The sequence below is a fragment of the Mirounga angustirostris genome, unplaced genomic scaffold, assembly GCF_029215605.1.
Source record: "Mirounga angustirostris isolate CCGP_5_RB_7025 unplaced genomic scaffold, mMirAng1.0.hap1 SCAF_34, whole genome shotgun sequence".
In the NCBI taxonomy this organism is placed as follows: Eukaryota; Metazoa; Chordata; class Mammalia; order Carnivora; family Phocidae; genus Mirounga; species Mirounga angustirostris.
The window spans coordinates 329668-357547 of NW_026991742.1; the positions used below are offsets into that span (position 1 = coordinate 329668).

Here is a 27880-nt window from a genome sequence, read left to right on the forward strand (position 1 = left end):
GGGGGAAACAAGCTTAACTTATAATGGAAATGTTGGAATTAAAATTAATCAGCAGCGGATTTGAGTTATGATAATACCAGTTAAGATGGTGTGTGATACCTTAAGTGTAAGAGTGGCTATTGCAGTCAACTATGGAAGGATTTGACAAGTGATGGAAGAAACCTGTTGATCATATGTTGATAGACAATAACTTCATTACTAAAATAAAGAAGCTTTCTTATTTTATAAACCTTTATATTTGTTTCTTAATTTGAGACTATTATGTTAAAACAGAAGTAACCTGAAGCTTAAGTTATAGTTTTTACATGTTTATTATCTGGATATAATTATTTTTGATTCAAAATTTACTATGCTCTCTTAACATTCAGTACCTATTTAACTTTGAGTAGAATAAATGTAGTCATTAAAAAAATCATTATTGTAGCAGTTAAAATCACAACAGTGTAGCAATGATTTGAGGGGATGTGTGTTTTATTTATTTATTTTTTATTTATTTTTATTTATTTATTTTTTAAAGACTTTATTTATTTATTTGAGAGAGAGAGTGAGAGAGAGAAAGCACAAGAGGGGGGAGCGGGAGAGGGAGAAGCAGACTCCCGCTGAGCAGGGAGTCCGATGCGGGACTCGATCCCGGGACTCTAGGATCATGACCTGAGCCGAAGGCAGTCGCTTAACCAACTGAGCCACCCAGGCGCCCCCGAGAGGATGTGTGTTTTAAATTATCTTAGGGCTGACAGAGCTTTTTTAAATATAAAATAGAACCTTAAGAGATAATGACCAAAGATTATTAGGTTAGCATCAGAACAGACAATGAATGCATTAGAGCTAATTGTGTATGTGTGCAATGTCTTTTCCTTTTGGTTTCATTTCCAGTTGGAGTAATAAATTTGTATTTATATTTCATATACCTTTTTTCCCCTATCCTTTTGGCCGTGCATTTCATTCATCTATCACATACTTACTGAATTCTTGATGGTGTAGGCTTCATACTAGGTGCTGGCTTCATGAGAATTCAATGCTTTGAAGTTCGGGTTATAGGTTCTCAAATTTGTAGGAATTGGGGCAGAAATACCTGGAGGTCCTCAGGCCCTTTGTATAAACATTTAAAAGTTATAAATCAAACTGATACATTGCTAAATAAGGATAGGTCTTTTCATCCTGCCTTGAGAAATAGCACCATTATCAGGAAGGCCATGTGTGGGTTGAGATCGATCAGGCTCCAGTTCTCTACTGGAATGTGTTGGTGCATGTGGGAAGAGCCAGCCTATAGTAGCCCAGCCCTGTCTCCCAGAAATGGCCCTGTCCTAAACCAGGCCCTCCTTTGCAGACACCCCAGCACTCTTCCCACACCCCTGCAAACTGCATTCCCCCTGCCCATTGCTCAGGCTAGGGAGGTTACCACCTGCAGGTCGACTTCCCTATAGAAAAACCTATAGAAGGCCCTTGGTGGGCTCTAGAAACTGGCTTGAGGCTGTTTGAACACAGATTTCTGGGCCCTGGTACTCAGAAGGGCAAGTCAGGGCAGGCTCTGGGTGGGCAGGTTCTTTGCTTTCGGAATTTATTGTGTGAAAAGAATGTGGTCAGAGGACGAATAGGAAGATCCCTCAAGTGACCAGGGCTCAGGAAGGGATCCCCTTGCCCAAGTGCTAAATCGGTGCTGTGTATGCTCTTGAACCAAATAAAACTGAGTGTTCCTTGAGAGGATCAGAGTGCCACAAAGTCTTTAGATTTTGAAGCAAGATCAAGAGTCAAATTTTAAAAAAATAGTGTTTTGTCAGTGAACAATTACGAGGTGCTTAATTGTTCACAAGCATTAAAAATAAGCATTGGGTTGTCAACTTTATTAGGCTTTATATTTTAAAACTTAAAATTTTTTATGATAAAATAGTGATAGCAAACTTGGAGTTATGCCTGCTTTAAAGAACTTCTAATTATGTATTCTTTGTTTTAGATATTTCCCCACTTACTTAAAAATGGTGACTAGCTGTTTTATGGGTTGAAGTGTTGTTAGAGGGGAAAAAGAGTAAATGGAAAGGTATTCTTCGTGCTATTCTAGCCCTGGTTCAATTTCCAAGTGTATTCAAGGGAAAGAAAAAGGCTGTGAATTGACCACTTAAGTAAATCAGTTTGCAACTCAATGTCCTAGGATTATTAAATCCAGAGGTAGGAATATAATTTTATGTCACAAAAAATCATCCCATACAACTTTTCATAAAATACTGTCTTTCTGATTGGTCTTATGTTAATATACAATTGTAGTTTTACAGTAATTGAGGACAAGAAAGAGCCAATTCAGTGTAAAAGGGAATACTTGATTATTGTATAAGAGCAATAAAAGCTAATTTACTGTTATATTACTCAATATTGAAAGCTGCAAGAGGCTATCTTTTAGTTCATTCTTCATTAATTGTGTTATATTTTAGTGATATTAGTATCTATTATAGATGAGTTTTATGGAAGGCTTTTAAGTTGACATCTCAGCATGTATTTTGGCTCACATAAATATCTTTGACATATTTTCTGCATGATTGTTGAAGGGCAAATGAAGTGTTGAAGGCAACATGGATTAATCAGTCACTGTGATTTCTTTATGAAAACTCCTATGATAAACTATTCTTTGAAAGGGTCTTAGCTAATAACAAATTATAACTGATGAAAACAAGTAATTGTACTTAAAAAAGAAAAAAAAAACCCTGTTACTTATTCAGCTTCATAAAGACAGTTTCTTCTAAATTTGCTTTCTATGCTAGATTACTAGAGTTTTATTATTAAATTAATTTTGGAGTCATTCCATTGTTAATAGCTCTTTTCTTTTATTGAGTTAATAGCCAAATAATTAGGGCTTAGTTTTGACCTTTGTTAAAATTTAGGTAAAACACCTATGTGTGATGTCTTAAAGACAATAATTTGCACAGAGCCATTTCAGGAATTTACATGGTCCTCACTGCACATGTATAATAAGAGCATGATGCAGAAGGAGAGGTCACTTCCAAACATTTGATTTTAGCTCAGTCTTGCAATATGGAGGTAGATACATGTTAAATTAAATATTATAATGGTCCTTGGTAAAATAAATTCTCCCCACAGTGCAATCTTTGTTTTTCGGATGGTAATAACACTGATTTTTTCTAGGGCTAAATTAGTTTGCTAGGGTTGCCATCCCAAAGTACTACAGACTGGGTGGCTTAAGCAACGGAAATTTATTTCCTTACAGTTATGGAAGCTGCAAGTCCAAAATCAAGGTGTCAGCAGTGTTGGTTTCTTCTGAAGGCCTCTCATCTTGGCTTGCAGATAGCCCCCTGTCTTCGCATGGTCTTCCCTCTGTGTATGTCTGTGTCCTAATTGCTTTTTCTTGTAAGGACATATTGGATTAGGGCCCACCTTCATGACCTTATTATACCTTAATCACCTCTTGAAAGACCCTGTCTCCAGATACAGTTGCATTCTGAGGTATTGAGGTTTAGGATTTCAACATAGGAATTTTGAGGGGACACAATTCAGCCCTTAATAGGGGCATAGAATGAATTCTTTGCAAACCAAAGTTTTGGGTTACCAATATGTTTAAGATGTGGAACAGTTTATTTAAATGTTTTAAATAAATGTGCCCTTTTCAAAATTTAGTTGTTAGAAATATCTTTTATTTCCTCTTTTACCTGTTTTGATTGTAGAAATGGGGAAGGGTCCATTAAAGACTGATGAAGGTGATAATAATAATAGCAACTAACATTTATCAAGTCCTGTGTTATATCCTGGACTCTGGTCTGAGCACTTGATGTTTTTTTTTGTCTTGGATGTTGGCATGGTCAGCATTAGCAGCGAGTTGGAGCATGCTAGGGGTAGGTTGGCTTTTCTTTGCTTGTCCTTGGGAATCCAGATGTGGATCTTGGCTTTGCGGTCTGGGGCAGGAGTCCCAAGTTTGTACCTTTGCCAAGCAAGATGGGATTCTTTGCAAACCACTATTTCATGAGCTATCTTTGAATTTTCTATATAGATAGGCTTTTTATTTAAACATGGAAAAGTTAAACTATCCATGTAGTATTCTTTGGTGACTTTAAAAATAACTTAAAGGTGTCCCAGATCAAGAAAGTCCTCGTAAAGAATATTTTACACTGAATTCCTCTTTGGCTTCTGGCTTCAGACCTGTCGCTTTGTACATGCTCACTAAATAACTATGGAATGAATGAATAGATTTTAGTTAAAGCAAAAGGGAGAAATACAGAGTGTCAGTGCCCTTTTCAGAAGCTCATATTTACATTGTCAAAATAGTTGCATTGTCTTCTCTGCCCTAGCACATTTTATTATCTTCCAGCTAATACAGTATATTTCAGATATTAATTATAAACAAAAGAACTAACCAGTTGACCCCTTAATAGTTTAGTCTCCCCACATGTTTGAGGTTTGGAAAAAATAGAGCAGTAGTTTAGCCTGGATGTATAGAAAGTCCTATCTCTCTATAAGATTTCATGGATAAGAGGTTGTTCTTTGGAAGGTCCACGTGGCCAATAGATAGCTGGGTATGATTTTGCCTCAGCAGCTCATCATGTTGCTTTAATGCTCTGCCAGATAGGGCTATGCTTGGACTTATGGGTCTTGTTAAAAATGTTTCTTTATAGGGATGGGGCACCTGGGTGGCTCAGTCAGTTAAGCGTCTGCCTTCAGCTCAGGTCATGATCCCAGGGTCCTGGATTCGAGTCCCGTGTCAGGCTCCCTGTTCAGCGGGGCGTCTGCTTCTCCCTCTGCCTGCCACTCCCCCTGCTTGTGCTCTCTTTCTCTCTCTCTGTCAAATAAATAGAATCTTATAAAAAGATGTTTCTTTATAGTGAAATTGCAAATATCTTTAGATAAAACTTCCAGGATATTTGAGAAAAGTCTGAGAACTAAGTCCTCAGTATCTACAATTTTCTTTTGAAAAAGACTTGACATACATGTATACACTTGTGTTGTTTGATTAGTGTCAATTTGTGCTTCCAAAAAATGGAATAATTTACAGCCTTTGGAAACTAATGCCCGTTCTTGGCAGAATTCTACTTCTCTGTATTCATAATAGTGCTATTAATTACCTTACTGCTTTGCTGCTGACTTTTAGATATAGTTTATACTTTTCTTTTTCTTAATTTAACTTACTAAAATGGGTAGGGAGTTTCAGATGTGGTATGAAGGGATACAGTTTTCATTACATTATGAGTAGTACTGCCAGCTTGTTAACGCTGTTCAGATTTTTAGAATTAAAGCAAATTCCTTAAATTAGAGATAAATTATAAATAATTGAATTCAATACTATAATTACTAAGCATAAATAAATGCTTTTGGGCCTCAGGTCATTTTTCTCATTTTTTCCCTCATTTCTATCTGAATTTGTGCAGTTTTCAGAGTGTTTTGTCATTAGTGACTTTTTGAGTTTCGTATCCATTGAAATGGAATTTCACCACTTGAAACATTTCTGAAATTTTTAAATGTGTCTTAATATGAATGAAACATCTAAGGGTATCCAAAGGTGATGCAATGGAATGTGACTGAGTTGAAATCAGACATATGAATCAGACCTTTGTTGTATATTTGTGTCTTGATTTAGGTTGGTTGAAGACTTTTGATGACTACTTTAGAGAGATGACTCAGTATATTTTTAATAACATGGTCATCAAGCTGAAAGAAGACTCACAGAGAAAATTTATGTGGTCTGAGATTTCTTACCTTTCAAAGTGGTGGGATACTATAGATAAGCCGAAGAAGGATGCTGTGAAAAGGTTTGTTTTAAAACTGTTTTTTTGTTTGTTTTTTTGTTTTTGCAATTTGGTAATATTAAACATTAATTATACAGTGAAACAAGACTTGAATTTTTAGAAGGTAAAAATTCTTAGCCTTATATCTGAAACTAAAATATTTCTTCACATCCTTTTTTCCCTGATTCTAGTTCATCTCTGAAAAAGTGACTTGAAACTTTTCTGTTGAAGTCCTTATGTTCCAACTTTGTCCCGGAGATTGAATTATTAGGTCAAAGGGGCTTAATATTTTAAATGGTTTTTGAAGCATATAATCAAAGTGACCCTTGGAAAGATTGTTTCAGAGTATTCTTCTATCTTCCATATAGAATTGTACCAATGTCTCTGCCTAGTTGGCCACCACTATAATTTTTTTCTAAAACTTTGACCGATTCGATGGTTGAAATATTTTAATTTGGATTTTTGATTACTGATAATGTTGCATATTTTCTCAGTGTGGTATGATGAGAGAATCTGTTCCCTATGTGTCCCTCCCTTCTGCTCCCAAGAGTTTAAGGATTATCATAGCATGAATTGCTTTCTTTTATTTATTTAATATCACATATATAGCACTTACTGTTTTAATGCCTGTTCTGAGCACTTCACAAATGATAACTGATAATCCTCGCAGCAGTCCTGTGAAGTAGGTACAATGACTGTCCTCGTTTTACAGATAAAGACACTGGTTGTCCGGGGTCACCCAGCTGGGACGCGCCTCGCTGGCGTGCCATCCGGGGCCGCCTGTCCAGCCCCACAGGCTCTTCCCTCCCATGCTGTGCTCTGCTGCTGCCCTGAGATGTAAATTGTCTGTTTTTTTCCCTACTTATTTGAAGTGCCATCTTTGTTGTATTTAAATATGCATTGATTTCTGGGTTTTCTGACCTCTTTCATGGACTTTTCTGCTTGACTCTGATTGTCGTGGCTTTAAGATCTGTTTCATTAATGGGCAATTTAAATCTCCCTTTGTCTTTCTTTGCTGAAAAATTCTTTTAATGAGTGACCACTTAATTTTCCCAAGGAGCTTTAGAATTAATTTGTTAAATTCTTCCTACCGTATCAAAAAAGAAAAGGATTTTGATGGAAATTGACACAAACTAATTTAAAGATAATTTGGAGGGATTTGGTTTTCCATCATTATCCATCAGACTTTTTTTTTTCCTTGATAGGGCACAGCATTCAAAAACTTTGCTAGTGATACACACACACACACGCACGCACACACACAGAAGAGATGGGAACCTAATAAAGATGCTGGTAGAGATTTATGTATGTTAGGTGGTTAGAAATAACATAAATGCTACAATAAAAGACCCGAAGTTTATACTTGTAGACGTGGATGTCAGAAAGAGTACAGATTTTGAGTTAGTGCAAAATGGTAGAAAGTGGGTTATCTGAAATCTGACAGGAAGTTTTTTGGCATATGTGGATGATTGTGAACACAGACAGTGAATTGAAGTAACTGGTAGACCTTGGAGGGTGTGTGTGTGTGTGTGTGTGTGTGTGTGTGTGTGTGTGTGTCTTGTGTATCCCTATGTGGCTGGGTTCAACTGGGTGCAGTTTTCTGCCTTCTTCACTTCTGTTTCTCAGGGACAAAATTTCACTTAAGCAATACAAAATTTGCTCCCTGATATAATCATTCACTTTGGAATAAATTTTTTTGAAACAAGCATTTATAGCAGAAATGACTATACCTATTTTTTTTTTGCCACTGTTCCCCTGTCAGCTCCCTTTTATTTTTAGGGATTTTATTACTTTTTAAATTTAGTACATAAGGGTCTGTGCCCGATCTTTGCTTACTAGCTCATTCGGTCATGCATTCTGCAACTGCCCCAATGGATATCTCCAATGGGGCAAGAGCGACGAGGTTTGGACACTCGTGAGCTGAGTATTTCTTTTTCTTGATCATAAATTCTAACTCTCACCACTGACAAATAATTATCTTTTCTCCTTTTAATAACTAAAATTACTATAACTACCACTCACTTGTAGTTTGTTTGGATTTGCCTGATCTCTGTGCCCTTTTTACATTAGAGGGAATTCATTTAGAACAGTAGTTCAAATGGTTAGGCCCTGGAATGAGGCTACCTGGGTTCAAATTCTGGCAACTCCCATCTATTGTGTGAACTTTGGGCAAATTATCTGACCTCTCTGTGTCTCATTTTCTTTGTCTAGTGAGGATAATATTGGGACCTATTTTATTTGGTTTTTATGAAGATTGAATGAATACAAATAAATGCTTAGCCCAATGCCTGGCATATTTTAAGTCCTTAATAAATATTAAAAGCTCTTGTTATTTTAGTTTTTGTCACTTTGAGTCTTTCTCTTGGACACTCAGTGTAGAACTTTAGTTCCGAAGTCATCCTTTTTTTTTTTCTTTTAATAGAAGAATTTAACTGTAAAATATATGCTTTCTTTCTTAAAAAAGCTTTTTAATGTATTGCTTCAGTGAAAATAACCTTCCCCTCCACTTCCCCGCTCAGACATTTTTAGGATTTTTAAAATTTTATCCATGAAATTCTAAATTTTGACCGTGTATCTAGGTATAACTTATTATTAAACTTTCCATCTGTCAATTCAAACATATCTTCGGCTTATGTGTTCTGCCCTTACTATATACTGTTTTTATTTTCTCTGTGGATTAAATTTTCTAGTTATTGAGTCTCACTTTTCCACATGCATTTTTGATTTCTTTGTTATATTTACTGTGTTTGGGAGATTTTTCTTAAGGGTTTTAAAGATTTTCTTAAAGATTTTTCTTAAGGGTTCTTTTTTTCCCCCACTTCAGATTCAGTTCTTTGAGGGTATGAAACATGTTCTTTTCTGGCTTTGGTTTTAACTGTTTTTGTTTGCTTGTTTGTTTTTTACCCCTCAGTTCTGCATTCTTTATATGGTACCCTGTAAGTCCAAGTATTTTTGTCCTTTTTATTCATCCTTGAACAATAACAGATGTATATACACCTAGAATTTGTCCCAAAACAGAGAGTGTAACTGGCCTCAATTCCTTCCTGTTCTAACTAAATACTTTGTTTCCTTGTTGTGGGTGTTAGTTCATATTGACTGGCCAGTGTCCATTCCCCCTGGTTTCCTTTTGGGAAATGGCCTCTCACACATGTCAGATCCTCCATCTTCCTGCCTCAGGTCAGACAGGCCAGCTATGACCTGAGCTCGGCTAATCAGTGTATTACTGCCCAGCATTCTGAGTCGTTAGAAAGTGAAACGAGGGTGGACAAAAGGAAGCAAGGGAGGCAGACGTAGAGGGAAGGTTGCAGGTCATCTCTCACAGCCCTGGTGCGTTCATAAGACTCTTCCTGTCCTGGGACATGGTCCCTGTGATCCCTGTAGCATGTCCTCTCATTTTCTTCCAGCCCTTCATTAAGCTTGGACTTGTAGTCCTCAGTTTTGTGTGTCCAGGAGAGTGTCCCAGTGCATTTCCTCTCTGGAGTCGGCAGGTGTTGTTGGCAAACAAGAAAGCTAGCTGATCTATTCCCCCTCAGATCCTTTGTTGGAGAGCTGGATTCTGAAAGATTGCATGAGCATCAGGGACCCAGCAGCTGGAGAATATGTCCCTGTCATGAAAAGGAGTGGCCGAGGGGAAGAGAGTAGCTGGGGCTGTGGGAAGATGGGGAGATTTATGAAGTGTTTGTTCTCTGCTGGGTGAAGCTGCGGAGGCCAGGATTAGCTTTCTCCATTCAGCTTTCTCTTTTGTCACGTGTAAGCCAAGTAAGAGCTTTGGCCTGTCTGAAGGTCCTGCTTCACAAGAGTATAGGAGACTAGAGTCCAGCTACCTCCGAAGGAAAGTGGGCTTGCTGCCTGCTGCTTTTCGTAAGGTGAGGCCATGCTTGATCCTCCCAGGATGGCTGCATGAGGGAGCTACCCTCTGCCCCAGTAAGGACCTTGGGGTTGAGAGGCTTCTCTGTAGGATGAGCTCTCAAAGAGCCCTCAGGTTGAAGTATGGAGATAGTGATTAGTGTCTGTCCCAAGATACAGCTTTGCTTCAGTCCTTGGCCCTCCAAATTAGGGGCTGTTGCCCAAATCTCTCAGAGTCCTTTCTCTTTATGATTTGAGACTCCATGTTGATTTTTCTTGTAGGATGATGGCAAGTTAGTACTTGAATTATTTTAGTTTCATCTATGTAGTATCTGTCAGAACCACTGCCAATTTTATAGCATGAGGATAGTCCCCTTCTCCTTATTCTAGCTGGGTGCATATCTCTCTCTCTTTTTCTGCTCTGTTGGCCATTTTACTTACGTTGAGCTGTATGAAATTGCCGGTATTTCACCATTTTTGATGTACAAAAATAGCAATTTCATGGGATTCAACCTAAGATTAAGGATAGAAAATGGTAAGATGTGGTAAGGAGTGGGAATACAAATGAGAATCTAATGCTCAATTCATTGTCTTAAACTTCTTTTGACAGATGCTATTTTGGCAGTGGGAAATATTCTGGAATATAGGCCTGATCTTGATGATACCATTTTGCTTGAAGAAAATATTGTTTTTGTTTGTTTGTTCTTTTTGTTTTGTTTTGTTTTAAGATTTTATATTTATTTGAGGGAGAGATAGAGCACAAATGGAGGGGCAGAGGGAGAGGGACAAGCAGACCCCTCTGCTGAGTGGGGAGCCTGACAAGCTCAATCCCAGAACCCTGAGATCATGACCTGAACCAAAGTCAGACGCTTAACTGATTGAGCCACCTAGGAGTCCCAAAGAAAACATTGTTTTTTATAGCAAAGTTAAGGCAAATGAGTTTTGTTTCTGGTCAAGCTTTGTCAGAGTTTTCTCCCTTCTTGGCATCATCATACACTTTTATTCACTTATTACATTTATCTGTGGAATTAGGGTCATAGCATTTTTTCCCCTCCTTACTTAAACATAACATTCTTAGTATTTCTTGCCTAAATGTATGTTTTGGGGAAAAATTAATAGATGTACAGGTGTGCTTTCAGTATTTAAAATTCTGAGCTTGTACTAAGTGGTGTTAACTGATAGAATTTTTTTGACTGCTAGTATAATGCTTATGCAGTGGCTTATTTTTTCCTTTTTGAAGATGAGTCTATGGATTCTATGTCTGTACCTAAATTTGCAAGCTATCTATTGCAGAACAGAACCTGTTAATTCCAGCAGAGTTCCATGTAAGCCTTTATTGTCCCTGAAGAATACCAATTGATTGTGGGAACTTAACAGAAACATAACTCAAATGATCCCCGTAATCTATTCTAGCAGTGACTTGTTTGATTCTCACCCCCTGTGGCAGCAGTCTTCAGCTCTATAAGCTTTTAAAAATGAGAATCTAGTTAACTAAAGGGAGATCCATGCAAACAACATCTAGCCTTTTGTGTGTGTGTGTGTGTGTGTGTGTGTGATTCAAAGTAATTTAATCAATTATAGTCATGGTGCCTACTTGTAACACATATCCAGTGGATTTAAAAGAAACTTCCTCCCATTAAATAATCAACACATTTTCTGTCTAGGCTTGTTTTATTTTTGAAAATGACTAGGATGTTAACATTCTTTTTACTTTTTAGGCTTCATATTTGAATATTCTTCAGCTAAATGCAGTTAAATACTGCATGATGTTTATAATACATCAAAATGTGAATCGTTATTCAGAATCAAGCAGCTGAAACATTAACCTTAGCATTTCTTTTGACTAGCACCCAGCATATTACATACTTATTTTTTTCTCTCTGGGCACTGAGACACTGAAACAGTTTTTACGGTGCATGTGCTCTTGCTGTTGAGACTGGTGTTCAGTGAAGAAGCTTAATGAGTTGTTGGAACCTAGAACAGTTTGTGTTCACCGAAGTCTTGACCAGCTTCTGTGTGGACATTTTGGTATGAAATAAGGCTTCATATGTGTGTGGGGAGGAAAGGTATCATCAGTGAATGGTTATTGAAGTGATGGTTAATGAAAATATTTTATCTTCAACACATTGCTGGGTTTCATTGCTTTGCCAAGAATGCACAATCTTTTTTTTTTTTTTTTAAGATTATTTGTTTGAGATAGAGCGCATGCATGAGAGAGAGAGCACTAGCTGGACGGGGGAAGGGGCAGAAGGAGAGGGAGAAGCAGGCTCCCCGTTGAGCAGGGAGCCCAATGTGGGACTTGATCCCAGGACCCCAGGATCATGACTGAGCTGAAGGCAGATGTTTAACAGACTGAGCCACTCAGGTGCCCCAAGAATGGAAAATTTCTAATCTGTCATTCTCTTACATCTTTTTTCCTAGGTTTATATTTAAGTGAACCTTGTACCCTATTTTCTTAACTATCTGTTTGCTTATTGAAATCAGAGAAATGGGGGCACCTGGGTGGCTCAGTTCGTTAAGCGGCTGCCTTCGGCTCAGGTCATGATCCTGGGGTCCTGGGATCGAGCCCCACATCCGGCTCCCTGCTCAGTGGAGAGCCTGCTTCTCCCTCTCCCTCTGCCTGCCACTCTGCCTACTTGTGCTCTCTCTCTATCTCTCTGTCAAATAAATAAATAAAATCTTTAAAAAAAAAAAAGAAATCAGAGAAATGGTTGAGATCACTTTCTTAAATAATACAAATCCAAACTTATTGATGTGCATTTCAGGTTTCACTATAAAAATGTACTTTTAAAGTTCTCATACAGGTTAATTTATCATACATTTTATACAGGTCAAATTTTACGGTACTTGACCGAAGGCTGCTGTGAAATTTGCAGAGCAATAAGAAGTTACAGTGTGTCTTGTGATGTTCAGAGCACATTGCAGATTTGGATTGAGTTTAGAGGCTAAAGATACATAGCATTTAATCAAAGGAACCAAAGCAATTCGCCGGTGTCTAAAATAATCTCAGTTCTCATAGTTGAAGCAGCAGCGTATGTGTATTTGAAGAAGTACGTATTTCACCCCACTTCCTCCACTCCCAGTTTATTTCCAATGAGGCAGCTTTGTGCAGCTGCCACCCCTCAGCCACTCCGGCTGCTGGCTTCTGTCTACCTCACGGATACTGGCACAAGCCACGAGGGGCTTCTCAGCTGCTCCATCCACTGGATGCTGGCGCCGTCCCCCTGAAGGCTTTCTTTGCAGCATCAACACTGACCACTTCACTGTCCTTGAAATTCTTTCTTTCTTGTCTTCTCTGACCCAGAGCTGTTTGTCTCCTGTTTCTCTTCCTGCCTTGCTGAGCATGCCTTTTTCATCCCCTCAGTTTCCTCCTCTGCTCACTTCCTCCATGTCCCTTTCTCACCTGTGGGGTCGTACCCCTTGCTTCTCCTCTTCATCCTGCAGGCTCATCCACACTGTTATTTTAATTACTAGGTGTTTGGGCTGCTTCCAGATCTAGAGTGCCAACCTCAACTTCTTTTTTCCCTATTTAATGACAATAGTAACAGCTAACACTTCCTGAGTGCTTAACGTATACCAGGCATGTTGTAAGCACTTACATGTATTTATCCAGTCAGTCCTATAGCTTTCTTAGGAGTTAAGATGAGTTGAGTTTCTTTATGAGGAAACTGAGGCAGGGGTGTAAAGGAACGCACCTAAGATTCTCCAGCTAGTGAATAGGTCATGAAGACCAGAGCCAGGCAGCCTGGCCCCAGAATCAGTGCTGTTAAGTATTGTGTGCTCTGCCTTTTCCATCTGCCATTCAGGCCAAATCCAGTCAGTCCCCTAAGCCTTGTCACTTACTCCTCTTTAGTATTTCTGTGCTCTGGACCCCAGTTCCAGGCCCATTACTCTGTGTTTCCTGCTATTATGAAAACCTCCAGCTGGTCTTCCTGTGTCTAGCTCTGTCTCTTCCAGGTGTCCTCCATTTCTCCCACAGAGTTAGGTTTCTAATGTATCATTCTGTCCATGTCACTTCTTGACTTTAAAACACTTCAGTGATGCTTCAGTGTCAAAAGGTACAGACCCATCTCTTGTCTGGCACACACTGGCTCTTGCTCTGATTCCTCCCTACTTGTCCATCCTTCCCTCTGATCACTTCCTGCCTCACAGTCTGTTCTTAGCCCTGCTGAGCTGCGTGGGTGTCCTCAGACACATGTTATTTCTTGTTTAGGAATTTGCCCATGAGTTGAGGTTAGAATTTTTTTTTTCCTTTTGTGCAATGGATAATCTCAGTCTTATTCATTTTTCAAGACTCAGCTGAAATATTACCTTATTTCTGAAGCCTTCCCTTATTTACTCCATCATTCATTCAACAAATACTGTGCTAGACTCCGGGGATACAGGAGATGAGGAAGACAGACCTGATAGTAGCAAAAGAAACAGTCAACAAAACCAAAATACAACCAACAGAATGGGAAAAGATATTTGCAAATGACATATCAGATAAAGGGCTAGTATCCAAAATGTATAAAGAACTTATCAAACTCAACACCCAAAGAACAAATGATCCAGTCAAGAAATGGGCAGAAGACATGAACAGACATTTTTCCAAAGAAGATATCCAGATGGCCAACAGACACATGAAAAAATGCTCAACATTGCTTGGCAGCAGGGAAATCCAAATCAAAACCTCAATGAGATACCACCTCACACCAGTCAGAATGGCTAAAATTAACAAGTCAGGAAATGACAGATGTTGGCGGGGATGCGGAGAAAGGGGAACCCTCCTACACTGTTGGTGGGAATGCAAGCTGGTGCAGCCACTCTGGAAAACAGTATGGAGGTTCCTCAAAAAGTTGAAAATAGAGCTGCCTTATGACCCAGCAATTGCACTGTTGGGTATTTACCCCAAAGATACGAATGTAGGGATCCAAAGGGGTACGTGCACCCCAGTGTTTATAGCAGCAGTGTCCACAATAGCCAAACTGTGGCAAGAGCCAAGATGTCCATCGACAGATGAATGGATAAAGAAGTGGTGTATATATATACAATGGAATATTATGCAGCCATCAAAAGGAATGAGATCTTGCCATTCGCAATGACGTGGATGGAACTGGAGGGTATTATGCTAAGCGAAATAAGTCAATCAGAGAAAGATAATTATATGATCTCACTGATATGAGGAATTCTTAATCTCAGGAAACAAACTGAGGGTTGCTGGAGTAGTGGGTGGGAGGGATGGAGTGGCTGGGTGATAGACATTGGGGATGTATGTGCTATGGTGAGTGCTGTGAATTGTGTAAGACTGTTGAATCACAGAGCTGTACCTCTAACAAATAATACATTGTATGTTTAAAAAAAAAAAAAAGCAGGAAGGGAAAAATGAAGGGGGGAAACCGTAGGGGGAGATGAACCATGAGAGACTATGGACTCTGAGAAACAAACTGAGGGTTCTAGAGGGGAGGGGGGTGGGGGGATGTGTTAGCCTGGTGATGGGTATTAAAGAGGGCACGTACTAAATGGAGCACTGGGTGTTACATGCAAACAATGAATCATGGAACACTACATCAAAAACTAATGATGTAATTTTGGTGATTAACATAACATAATAAAATAAAAAATAAAAATAAATAAAATAATAAAATAAGGGGAAAAAACTTAGTATCACAATAAAGTGTTTGCTTCTATGGAAGCAAGAAGGGTGTCTTGGGAGGCTTCCTGAAGCAGGTGGTATTCAGGCTGAAACCTGAAAGGGGTTATAATTAGCCAGTTACGTAGGGGGTGGGGAAGGAATTCCAGGTTATGAGAGCAGAATTGTGATTATGGGCCAGGGATTATTAGCAAGAGCTTGGCATGTTCAAACACCCAGAAGAAGTTTATGAGGCTTCAGCAGTGAGGAGGAAGGTGTGTGTGCTCGGGCTGGTTAATGTCTGGTCATCAAGGAGATGCAGATTATAACTACTACAAGATTCTATCCCAAACCCTTTAGAATAGCTACAATCAAAAAGCCTGACAACACCAAGAGTTGACAAGAATGTGCAGCAACTGGAACTCTCATATTGCTAGTGGGGATATAAAATGGGACAATTGCTTTCTGAAAAGCCACCAAAGTTTTCCAAAGTAACACATACATAATGAGACCTAGGAGCCCCCTGCTAGGAATTTACCTAAGAGAAATAAAAACATGCTCACAAAAAGACTTGTTTAGACATTTTCATGGTGATTTCACACTGGAAACAGTTCAAATGTCCATCAGCAAGATAATAGATGAAAAAAGGCATATTCGTGCAGTGGAATTACTGCTCAGCAGTGAAAAAGAATGAATTACTGAAATACATGGTAAGATGGATGAATCTAATAAACGTGTTAAGCAAAAAAAGCCTGACAGAATAATAAATATTGTGTAATTTTACTTGATGAAGTCTAAGAGTAGCTAAACCTATCTATTATGATAGAAATGAAGTAAGAATGTCTTTCTTTTTTGGAGCAATTGAGGCGGGAGATAATTGGAAAGGGGCATGAAGGAACTCTCTGAGTTAATGGAAATAGTCCATATCTTGTTTTTGGTGGTGATTACAGGGGTATAAACACTTGTCAAGACTGATCAAACCAAACACACGTGTATTGTGTGTTGATATCTCAAAAGTCCTTTAAATACAGTACAGCCATAAACATGATGATAGGTCTGTTTATTAACATGGAAAGGTGTGCATTGGTATAGTATTAAGTAAAAGAAGTTGGTCAAAAACTGTGCCTACCATAACCCCTTATGCATTTATAGCAAGATAGTGAATAAATTTTTGAATTTTATTCTTTAATCTCATATATATTTTGATTCATTATGAATGAGCATTTTATTAATTTGTTTTGGAAAATGGTAGAGTGAAGTAATATTCACTATACAGTGAAATATTTAAAGACGATCCTCTTTTTTTTTGTTTTCTTTTTTCTTTTTTTTTTAAGATTTTATTTATTTATTTGAGACAGATTTCATTCTTTTTTATGGCTAATATTCCATTATGTATATATATATATATACATATATATATGACGGCTTTATCCATTAGTCAATGGACATTTAGGGTCTTTCCATAATTTGGCTGTTGTTGATAATAGTGCTGTAAACTTTGGGGTATATGTATCCCTTTGAATTAGTATTTTTGTATCCTTTGGGTAAATGCCTAGTGCAGTGCTGGGTTGTAGGGTAGTCCTATTTTTAACTTTTTGAGGATACTCCATACTGTTATGCAAACTGCACCAGTTTGCATGAAGAATATCCTCTTATTAAAACTTAACAGAAATGGGGGTCCTTGGGTGGCTCAGTCAGTTAAGCATCTGCCTTCGCCTCGGGTCATGATCCCAGGGTCCTGGGCCCGTGTCAGGCTTCCTGCTCAGTGGGGAGTCTGCTTCTCCCTCTCCCTCTCCCTCTTCCCCCGCTCATGCTCTCTACCCCCCTTCTCTCTCTCTCGCTCACATCAATAAAATCTTAAAAAAAAAAAGATTAATTGAGCCATCTAATATTGGAAATATTCTTAAATAACATTTCATGATTATTTTATGCTATAGCTATGTTAGTTTTCAATGTTTAGGAGAAATCGGTATAATATTTATAGTTTAGAAAAAATTTTTCATTTAATTAATGTGTTAATGTAAGTCCCAAGTGTATAAAGGGTACACAGTGAAAGGTAAGAGATGAACCACTCTTGTCTCTTTGCCATCTAGTTCTTCCCACAGAATGCAGCTGCTGTGAACTCTATTATAGATATACAGGAAAACATATGTACATATACCTGTGTGCAAATACATGTTTATTATGCAAATGATAGCATGGCACGTACATTGTGCTGATCTTTTTCTGAATGAGTCTTTTTTTATTGTAAAATATTCATAACGTAAAACTTAGCATCTTACTGATTTTATTTGTACCATTTGATTGCATTAAGTACATTCACATTGCTGTGCAGTCATAACTATCATCTGTCTCTAGAACTTTTTCATGATCTCAAACTGTAACCGTACCTGTTACACAATAACTTGCCACTCACCTTCCCCGTCCTGCCTCTGGCATCACCATTCTACTTTCTGTTTCTGTAAGTTTGACTACTTTAGGTACCTCATATGAATGGAATAATACGTGTCTCGCTTTGATTTGACTTAGCACAAAGTCTTCAGGGTTCATCCATGCTGAAGCATGTATCAGAATTCCCTTCCTTTTTTAAGGCTGAATAATGATATTTTATTGCATGAATATACCACATTTTACTTATCCATTCATCCATCATTGGACATTTGGGTTGTTTCTATCTTTTGGCTATTGTGAATAATACTGCTGTGAACCTAGGTGTTCAAATATCTGTTCAAGTCCCAGCTTTTAATTCTTTTGTGTGTATATCCAGAAGTGGAATTGCTGGACATGTAGTAATTCTATGTTTGAATTTTTGCAGGACCCCTCATGTTTTCCACAGCAACTGTACCCCTTTACATTGCCACCCACAATGTTCAATAGCTCTGCATCCTTGACACCTATTTGCTGTTTTTTTTTTTTTTTAATCTAATTTCCATCCTAATGGATATTGTACCATGCTTTTCAATCTTAATATATCTTGGAGAACCTTTCAGGAAAGAAGAGCCCTTCTTTTTAAAGACAGTATAAAAATCTATTTTTTTGACTCTTCCCAGTGGGTGACCATGTAGTTTTATTTCTGGTCTTTTGTGAATGCATGGAATGTATCTTTATATTTAGTGTGTATAATGCTTCTGTTTATTTTTATACTTTATTTTTTGACTTAATTTGAATGAACATGTATAAAAGTGTATATGCATTTTACAATTTGATAGTTACTGCCAGAAATGTGTAACAATACCAATTTCCATACATCTTTGACCTCATAGTATGTTACACAACTTTTTGATCTTTCTAATATGATAAATAAAAGTGACATCTTGAAGTTTTAATTTGCATTTCCTTATGAGTGAGGCTAAATTTCTTTTCATTTTTGGGAGGCCATCATTTCTGAAATATATGCTGCATATTCTTTGTTCACTTGTCTTTTGAGTTATTGGTATCCTTTTTAATAGGAACCCTGAGTGTTAAATGGTGAGGAAACTAGGTGTGACTCCTGCCCTCACAGAGCTTACAGTCTATGGAGGGAGAAAGACAGTAAACATATAGTGTGTAATTAAGTTTTGTGATAAATGTTATAAAAGGAAAGTTTTGGGCTTTATGACAGATAACTGTATAGGTGGCTGAGCTTTAGACGGGATGTGGTGGCTAGGAAAGGCTCCAGGTGGATCCACAAGAGCCGGTGAGGCAGGTGTTGGGAGGGAAAAGATGCCAGGCAGAGAGTGCGTGGACAGTGAAATGAAAGGAGTGTGGCTGGAATGAAGTGAGGAAGGAATGATGAGAGAACACATTTGCCATCTGTCCCTCACGTTCTAAATCTTTATATAATTTATTTTAGAAAGAGAGAATGTGTGAGCAGGGGGAGGGGCAGAAGAAGGGGGAGAGAGAGAGAATCTGTAGTAGACTCTGCACTGAGATCAGAGCCTGACCTGGGTCTCGATCTCGCCACCCTGAGATCATGACCTGAGCTGAAACCCAAGTCAGATGCTCAGCCAGCTGTGCCACCCAGGCGCCCCCTCGTGTACTATAGTTTTAAAGATAGACGTCAACAATATTCAGAAGTATACGATGAATATCCCCAATTAGTATTCTATGAGGGGTCTTAAAACAGGTTTTATTTTTGTTCTCATATATTAGGTACTTCCCATGAAAGGCGTATGAATCAGGCACATGATAAGCAAATGTTTTTAGGCTATTAATTGATTTGTTGGGAGCCTCCATCTTTTGAATTTTCCACGTAACTAAATTTTTATTTAAGAATGAATCCCTGTACATCATCTTATATTATTTCATATTTCCCCAGATGTGTGATTACAAATTCAATTCGTTTTCTCATGTGAAATTAATTTGTGGTTCTTTGAAGCTGGCTAAATGATGCATTTTCTACTACTAAGTTATCTGTAACCATTTCTGCATTAGGGAAAAAAGCTCTTTGAGTCTATCTTTCTATGTGTGGCCAAGTTCCAAATGTGTGATGAGTCTACAGAGGGGAAAAAGTGACACTCAGAGAAAATGATTTGCAGCTTCGTGTGGTCAGCAAGGACATTCTTAAGTGTAAATTCTGCATCTTAGGCAAATTGAGCTGTGACAGATATGCTAAGCCTAATTTTGATCGGTTATTTTGTTAAGCTTATTATACCAAATTCCTAGGCAATGAAATAGTAGAAACAGAAATGTGTAATGCTGTTACCAGTGGTTACAAGTCAGCCATTTGAAAAAGTGAAACAGGAGTGTTGTTAATGTTGAAGTTAATGCCTGGTTTCCTATTTTCTGTATGTCTATATTCTTCTCTTTCCCTCCCTTTCCCTGTCTTTTCACTTTTGTTTCTAGATCTCATGTTTATTAGGAAATACGAGGAAAAGTGTACATGCAAAAATTTTGCCAGAAGCCAGTCTCTTGGCAGAAACGATGAATAGATCCGATGGAGTGGGCATGTCTTTTTCGATTTTGTATTCCTCTGGGCCAGAGAAATAGCTCAGTTTTGCTTGTTGAGCACTAAGTGCATGGACATTGGAAGCACCTGTATTCTAAGTGACTTTTTCTGTAGCTGTAGGTACTTCCTATTGCTTGATTAAAAAAAAAAAAAAAAAAATCAAAGTCTCAAATATACAGTTGCGGTCTGTCTTAATTTTATTTTCATCATGTTGCTAACAGTGGCAATTTATAAATATATAAATAATATATACTTAATATATAATATATATTTAATATATATTTATTTTATATATTATATATAAATAATATATATATAAATAAAAAAGCCACCTTTTTGTAGGCTACCATAGCCTTTCTATTATTGCTTATAAATATTTTTCTAAGTCTTTCCTGAGGTGGTGTTTCTGTAGACTGGCAGTTCTACTTTTTGTACTTGTTACTAAATGATGAAGATCATTGCTGTGTTTCTCAATCATCAGGTTAATGTTTTCCTCGTGTTTCTTTGGACCTTTTTTGTTTTTCTGTCATTCATGAGATACTTAACTGCATATATTCTAGAATACAGGCATATACATGGGAATTTTGTGCCCTTCTCTCTTCTGCAACTGCTGTGTGTGGGTTTCTGGTTTGGTTTGGTTTTGGTTTTGGGGAGTGTTTTTGCCTAACACAGTGAATATTTAATATAAGACCACACCTTCCTGCCTCTAGGAGTCTTCCAGTTTATCATCTGGTTTTCACCATTCTTATGTATAGACTAGGAAAACCAGGCAGTTCAGTGGAATAGGAGTACTCACCAACCTGATTGTTTGGCCAGGTGTCTAGTCATTGTTATATTGCTTCGTACTTCATATCATGTTTTTTTGTTGTTTTTTTTTTTTTCCGTTTGGTTTTTCTTCTGCTTGGTTAGAGACACTATCCTACGAAAAGCTAAAACCTGTGTCCTTTCTGGCTTGCGACTGTGACATTCATGCCTGTTGTGACCTATTCATATAGTTTTTCTTAAAAACCTATATGAGCATGCTCTTTCAAAGTATCAGTCTTTTGGCTTATATGACATAATAACTTGGCTTTCTTACAAGTTTGTTTTAAATCCCTCTGAGTGAAGCTTTTATAAATAAAACTATATCCCATTCTTTTCCAGTAATGTAATTTGCTATTTTAATCATATAAATATTTAAAAAATTTATTTCTCAGCTTTATATTCTGGCCCACCAATGTGTCCTTTTCTGAGTAAGTCGCAATTACATGGTAGCTTTTTAACTGTAAAAATGCCTTTTACCAAGTGGGAGCGTAGGTTGCACCTCATTACTGCTTTCTAGAATGTTTCAGGCTGTTTGCACAGATTTATTCTTTTTATCTTTCACATTTCTTATTGCCTCTATTTCCTTTTATATTTTCCTTCTGCTTGGTCCTTGACTCTCCTTTTGATTGTTTTCTCCTCACCTCCTAGCTTCTCTGTTTCCTCTTTGTTTTAGTCCCTCCAAGCTTAATTTTTCTATCAGCCTCTTTTCTTGAACTTTTCATCTTCGGTTAGCTCCTTTGGGGTGTCTCACCATCCTATCGGACAGCCTTATCCAAATTTATATTTATGATCCCAAAGTGACCTCCCTTCTCACCTCCACTGTGTGTGTCACACTACGGTGCCGTTAGACACCAGGAATTAACACCCAAGACATACGTGCTTCCGTCCTTTGTTCTATTGCCAGTCGTTGCCCAATTCCCATGGATGATTTTTCATGAGACACCTCCTTTCTCTCCTTCCTCTTCCATATTTCCTACCACTTTCATATTTTTTAAAAAGATTTTATTTATTTCTCTGAGAGAGAGAGAGCAAGCAAGCAAGCAGGAGCAATGGGAGAGGGGCAGAGGGAGAAGCAGACTCCCCTATGAGCAGGGAGCCCGACACGGTGCTTGATCCCAGGACCCTGAGGTCATGACCTGAGCCGAAGACGGACACTCATCTGACTGAGCCACCCGGGGGCCCCACCACTTTCATATTCTGGGTCGTACCACCTCACACCCAGATTGTTCAGACCCCTTTCCACCTGGCCCCTTTCTGTCCAGTTTATTTTGCATATGTCTGTGAGCTTCATCTAATCTAAAACTTTCTGTCAATACTGACTTTGAGCCGAGAGTCTCGTTCAGTCATTCATCATTTATCTCACAACTGTCAGAGTGCCCCTTACATGCCACACACACTTCTCAGTGCTGGGTGTGGATAAGTGAGCAAAACAGCAGGTGCTAGGGCGCCTGGGTGGCTCAGTTGGTTAAGCGACTGCCTTCGGCTCAGGTCATGATCCTGGAGTCCCTGGATCGAGTCCCACATCAGGCTCCCTGCTCGGCAGGGAGTCTGCTTCTCCCTCTGACCCTCCCCCCTCTCATGTGCTCTCTCTCATTCTCTCTCTCTCAAATAAATAAATAAAATCTTTAAAAAAACACACACACACACACAAAAAAAAACAGCAGGTGCTAGTCCCTGCTCTCTGGGAGCTTACATTCTGCTCTCATGGTGGGTGGGGTTGAGGAGGGAGAGGGAGGAGACATACATGGAAACGGAACAAGGTAATTCTGGTTGGTGATAAATGCTATCGTGTGAGAGTGTGGTAGTATGGTGGGAGAACTGATTTAGGTTGGGTGCTCAGGGAGATTTCTCTGGGCAGGTTTTATTTGGGCTGAGACATGAGGACACCTGGGACCAATCATTTTGGGAAAAATAGGAGAGAAGAAAATAAGTAGGTAAAAAAGATCGTGGAAAACATTTTAATGCATGGGAGGCTTTTCATGCCTTCCCAAAATTGACAAGTCAGTCTTTAAGATAACCATTGCATTCGAATAAGAACTCAATACTGATCACAGACATCTGGGGCATCATGGGGAGGAGGAAGGGATAGATTGTTTACAAATGGACCTGGGGAAATTAGTTAATGTATATAGTAGGTATGATTCTTTGCTCACTTAGCTGTTTCTTGGAGTCCATTCATGCCTGGGGATAGGGATCATGTAGCAAAATAAAACTGAGATGAGAAATTCCATCACTGGAGTGTTTTTTTTTTAATTTTAATTTTTAGACTTCTTAATCTGTAATTTCTATTAACTGTTCAGAAGCAGCAAAGACTTTGTTTTGACCAATTTATTTCTGAAATTTTCCAAAAGATCTCTTTACTGGAGTGCTGAGATAAGGAGCCACGTTTCTATATTGATGGCCAGAGTTTAAATCCCAGATCTGTCCTGACGTCTCAGGCTTCCACGTACTGGTCATCAGACTTAAGAGCTGGGTCTGGGCCAAGGTCTCCGGAGTGTGGCTAAATCTGGCAATCACCAGAAAGATAAGAAAGAGAACTGACTGGAAGCAGTTTGACAGTAAGAATAGGATAAAATAGCCTTGGATTTAGTTGTGTTCTTAAAGAAATATGGGTTTTTTTGTTTTGTTTTGTTTTGTTTTGTTTTTGGAGATTCCCAGTTTGTATATTGTTAAGTTCTTGATTTGGGCCTCTGAGAATCTAAGGTTTGACTGGACATTTGGGTTTTTTTAGGCACTATAATGAGCCATCATAGTGTCCATGTGAAATTATGTTAGTTGGTGATTCCCATGGCAATACAGGATTAAATTAACATTTAAAAATTTTATACAAGGAATTATTCATTCATTTTTAAAATTTGTGTCCATTATCCACTCTCTCACTGGTTGTATGGTTATGCACATGTTTGAATAAATCAGATGTTGTGTTAATGTAGTGGATTCTGTTATAGGCTTTGTAGGAAAACGTTTATCTTCTATGCCTCTGGGCTGCTTTAACAAAATTTGGCTTGGTACTCGGCTGTTCAGGGTAGGTATCCGGTGATGTGTATCCTTATTAAAGCTGCTTTTCTGTGTGGAATTCTACACAATTTCTCAAGCCATCTTACTGCAGACTGACAAGTCTATGGCATTTAAGGTGTTTGCTTAAATTCTTGACCTCTATACTTCCTCAGGTACTTCTTCAAATTTTTAATAGTCTGCGATTTTGTTTTTTTTTTGGAGGAAGGGATCTTCTTGTAACAATTCAGTTGTTCCAGGGGTGGGGAATCTAGTTACCTTGTATGGCATTATGGCAAAGGAGTACCCAATGGACAGATAATGATAATGTTAGAGCTTTTCACTCAGTAATGTAAAATAAACTATATAGACACATTTTAACTGAATCTGGAGCAAAGTGCTTTAGGATGTTTTCTGTATTCCCAGAGGCATATGTTATTTACTGGCTTTACCTTTATTATTATTACTTTTGTGTAGTTTGCATGATTAACTTACCATTGTCAGAAGGACTAAAATGAATATTGATATTCAATATAGGTATATTGAAACAAATATCATGCTTAAAACGACAGCCCTCCAGTAAACATTCAGGACATACTGCAAGTAAAGCACCTTGCTAGGTGCTTTGTAAGATTCAGAAATAAATCAGATGTGTCTCCTGACATCAGGATCTTTGAAGTTGTCTGGGAGATTATAACCTTATGAAAAGGAACTTCCAAAGTGACCTGCAGAGGCTTTGCCTAGGAAGGAAGGGTCACATACACACGCTTCACTAAGGATGTTTTATCACCAGGGCCCCAAAGTTGAAATTTATTCCCTGGTTTAAAAAACTTTTTTAGTAACTCATGTAAGTAATGGTTATACTTGCTTAAGGGCTGTCCCTGATGTTTACGCTATTTTAAATCTTTTATTTGAACTTTTCTTGTATATGTTATTGTAAACTCCTATATTTATTTTCTCTCTAGTTTGCTACAGAATGGTCAGTTTGAAATTGTGACAGGTGGCTGGGTTATGCCTGATGAAGCTGCTCCACATTATTTTGCCTTAATTGACCAACTAATTGAAGGACATCAGTGGCTGGAAAAAAATCTAGGTATGTATTGACGTCTTTTTCCTTCATTTGGACTACTTTGGGCAATTAATTTTGGGGAACATGAGATGAGGCTCTATTTTATTTTTTTAAATAACTGATTTTCCCAGTATTTTTTTTATCCTTCATTAATTTATGATGTTTCCTCCATCATAAGCTAAGTTGCATAAATATAATGTGGTCACTTTTAGTGTCATCTACTTTGTAATCTATTATTTTGTGTACTGTTTTTATTAATTTTTAGAATAATTTTCTTCTAACAGTATCCCATTGGGATTTTAATTTTATATTAGTTAAGACTGTTGGTTAGAAGAGGCAAAAACCTAATTTACTTGCCAAAGAAAAAGAAGAACAAAAGGAAGGTATTAGTTTTGTCATTGAGAATTCAAGAGGTACGGTAGGTTCAGGTAAAGTTGGATTATATTGTTTGGACACTATCTCTTTTGGCTCTGCTTGCTTGCTTGCTTATTTATTTATTTATGAGAGAGATAGAGGGTGGGGGAGGGGCAGAGGGAAAGGGAAAGAGAGAATCTGAAGCAGTCCCCATGCCCAGCATGGAGCCCTACTCGGGGCTTGATCTCACAACCCTGAGATCATAACCTCAGCTGAAATCAAGAATCGGATGTTCAGTCGACTGAGCCACCCAGGCTCCACTTGGCTCTGCTTATTTTTGCATGGCCTTAGTCTTCTCCTGGTTCTCTTCACATGGTGAGTAAGAGGGCCATAGGCAACTAGGATTCTCATCTTCCCAGTCTAATCAGTAGAAGTTTTTCTTAATGTCTTACCTAATTGTCTCACTTTGGATTAAGTGCATAACTCTGAGCCAGTTTCTGTGGCCAGAGGTGTAGGGGCTGAAATCATCAAGCCCTAGTCAGTTTATTGGAAATGGTCATGCGGGAGAGGGGTTTGTGGAAGGCATGGTCCGCTCTACTGGAACCATGTGAATAGGTCCTCCATGGGAAAGAGGGATCTTGTTACCACAAGACATGGGGAAGAGGACACCGCCCTGATAAAACCAGGTGTTCACTACAACTGGTAAGAACATGGGACTCATTTAAATCTTTGCAGTACCTAGTATTTGTATCCTGCAATGTGGTATGTAATTCTTTTCAAATATTTCATATCTGAGTACAATTTTGTAGCACTTAGGAAATCCAGGTCCCCAGACACCAGCCAAGGGCAAACCTTCCAAGCAAGACCTTTCTAAAGATAGCACTTTCAGACCTCCTGTGTTATCTCTTTTTTGTGTACAGGTGTGATATCTGCAGCTTATTCTAATAACAACAACAATCACACCAATGATATGGCAAAAGAAAAAGTAAAGCAAATATGTTAATAATTGGTAAATCTGGTGGAGGAGTTTATGGGAGTTCTTCATATTTTTCTTAAACCTTTTCTTTTAAGTTTGAATTATTCCAAAATATAAAGAAAGAATGAATGGGGATGGCAAGGATTTTATCTCTAACACAGAAAAAAATTTTAAATAGGAAAAAAATAGAAATGCCAAGAAGGAAGTCCAATAAAAAACATCTATCCTTACCACACAGATACTGTGGAATTGTTTCACTGTGTTTAAACTGTGTAAAAACAATGTAGTTTATGCTAATCACAGATGCTACTGTGATCATGTATTGAGTTCTTTTCCTTCTGGAAGTCCAGAATCTTAATATGTACTGCTAGGCTGAGGATGCCTCCATGACCAGCCCCCAACAAATACCCTGAACGCTGAGTCTCTTCAGGAGCTTCCTTGTTTGATAGCATTTCACTTTTGTCACAGTTGTTTCAGTTGTCACAACATGGAGGGATTGAACCCATCCTTTGTGACTCCATAGGGAAAGGACTGTTAGAAGCTTGTGCTTGGTTTCCCGTGGACACTGTGCCCCCTGTGCCTTTTCCCTTTGTGGATTTTGCATTGTGTCCTTTCACTGTAATAAGTCATAGCTGTGAGTATGACCATATGCCGAGTCCTGTACATTTTCTTAACAGCTCACTAAATGGGGGTGGCAGACTTAGGGACCCCCTACACAGTGCCACTTTTCTTAAATAATTATGTTCTAAACCAGGAATATTTCTTTTATAAACTTCAGTTTGGGGATTTTTTTCTTTATGTTTAGCTTTTATTGACATATAAGTTCTATGCAGTGCAACATGCAAATCTTAACTATAGAGTTCAAGTTTTGGCAAATATATATACCCAGTTAAGCCACTTTTTCATCACCCCCGAAAGTTCCCTCATCCTCCTCAACTCTCCTGCAGCCAACTGCTCTCTGATTTCTATCACTGTAGATTATTTTTGCCTGTTTCAGAACTTCGTATATATGGACTGACTCCTTTGGATCCATCAGTTTTTGCTCAGCATAAATTTTCTTCTTAAAATTGTGTTGTCTCCAATATCATAAAATTTATCCACCTAAAGTATACAACTCAGTAGTTTTTAGTCTGTTCACAGAGTTGTGCAACCGTTGCCACCCTCTATTAGAACATTTTCAACATCCCCAAAAGAAATCTCTTACCCATTAATAGTCACACTCCTTTCTTGACTCCACCCTTCCCTGCCCCAGGCCCATACCACCACAAATCTACTTTTTTTTTTTTTTTTTTAAGATGTATTCATGTATTTTAGAGACAGGAGAGAGTGTGGGGGGGGGGCAGAGGAAGGGCAGAGGGAGAGAGAGAATCCAAGTAAGACTCCCCACTGAGTACAGAGCCTGACATGGGGCTCAATCTCAGGACCCTAAAATCATGACCTGAGCCTAAATAAGAGTTGGACGCTTAACCGACTAATCACCCAGGAGCCCTCTCACCTGCTTTTTGTGTGGATGGTTTTGACTCTTCTGGACATTTTACATACACCGAATCATACAATATGGCCTTTGTAACTGGCTTCT

The 27880-nt window shown here is 38.3% G+C and overlaps 1 protein-coding gene across 1 annotated transcript in view; it reads left to right on the top strand.

Moving 5' to 3' along the window:
• LOC135363147 (alpha-mannosidase 2-like) overlaps positions 1-27880 on the top strand; it is an 82706-nt gene that overhangs the window by 10544 nt on the left and 44282 nt on the right. The window contains exons 3-4 of the mRNA XM_064583836.1: positions 5573-5744; positions 24868-24995. Of these exons, the coding sequence (XP_064439906.1) occupies positions 5573-5744; positions 24868-24995 (300 nt within the window). The remainder of the gene's footprint in view (positions 1-5572; positions 5745-24867; positions 24996-27880) is intronic.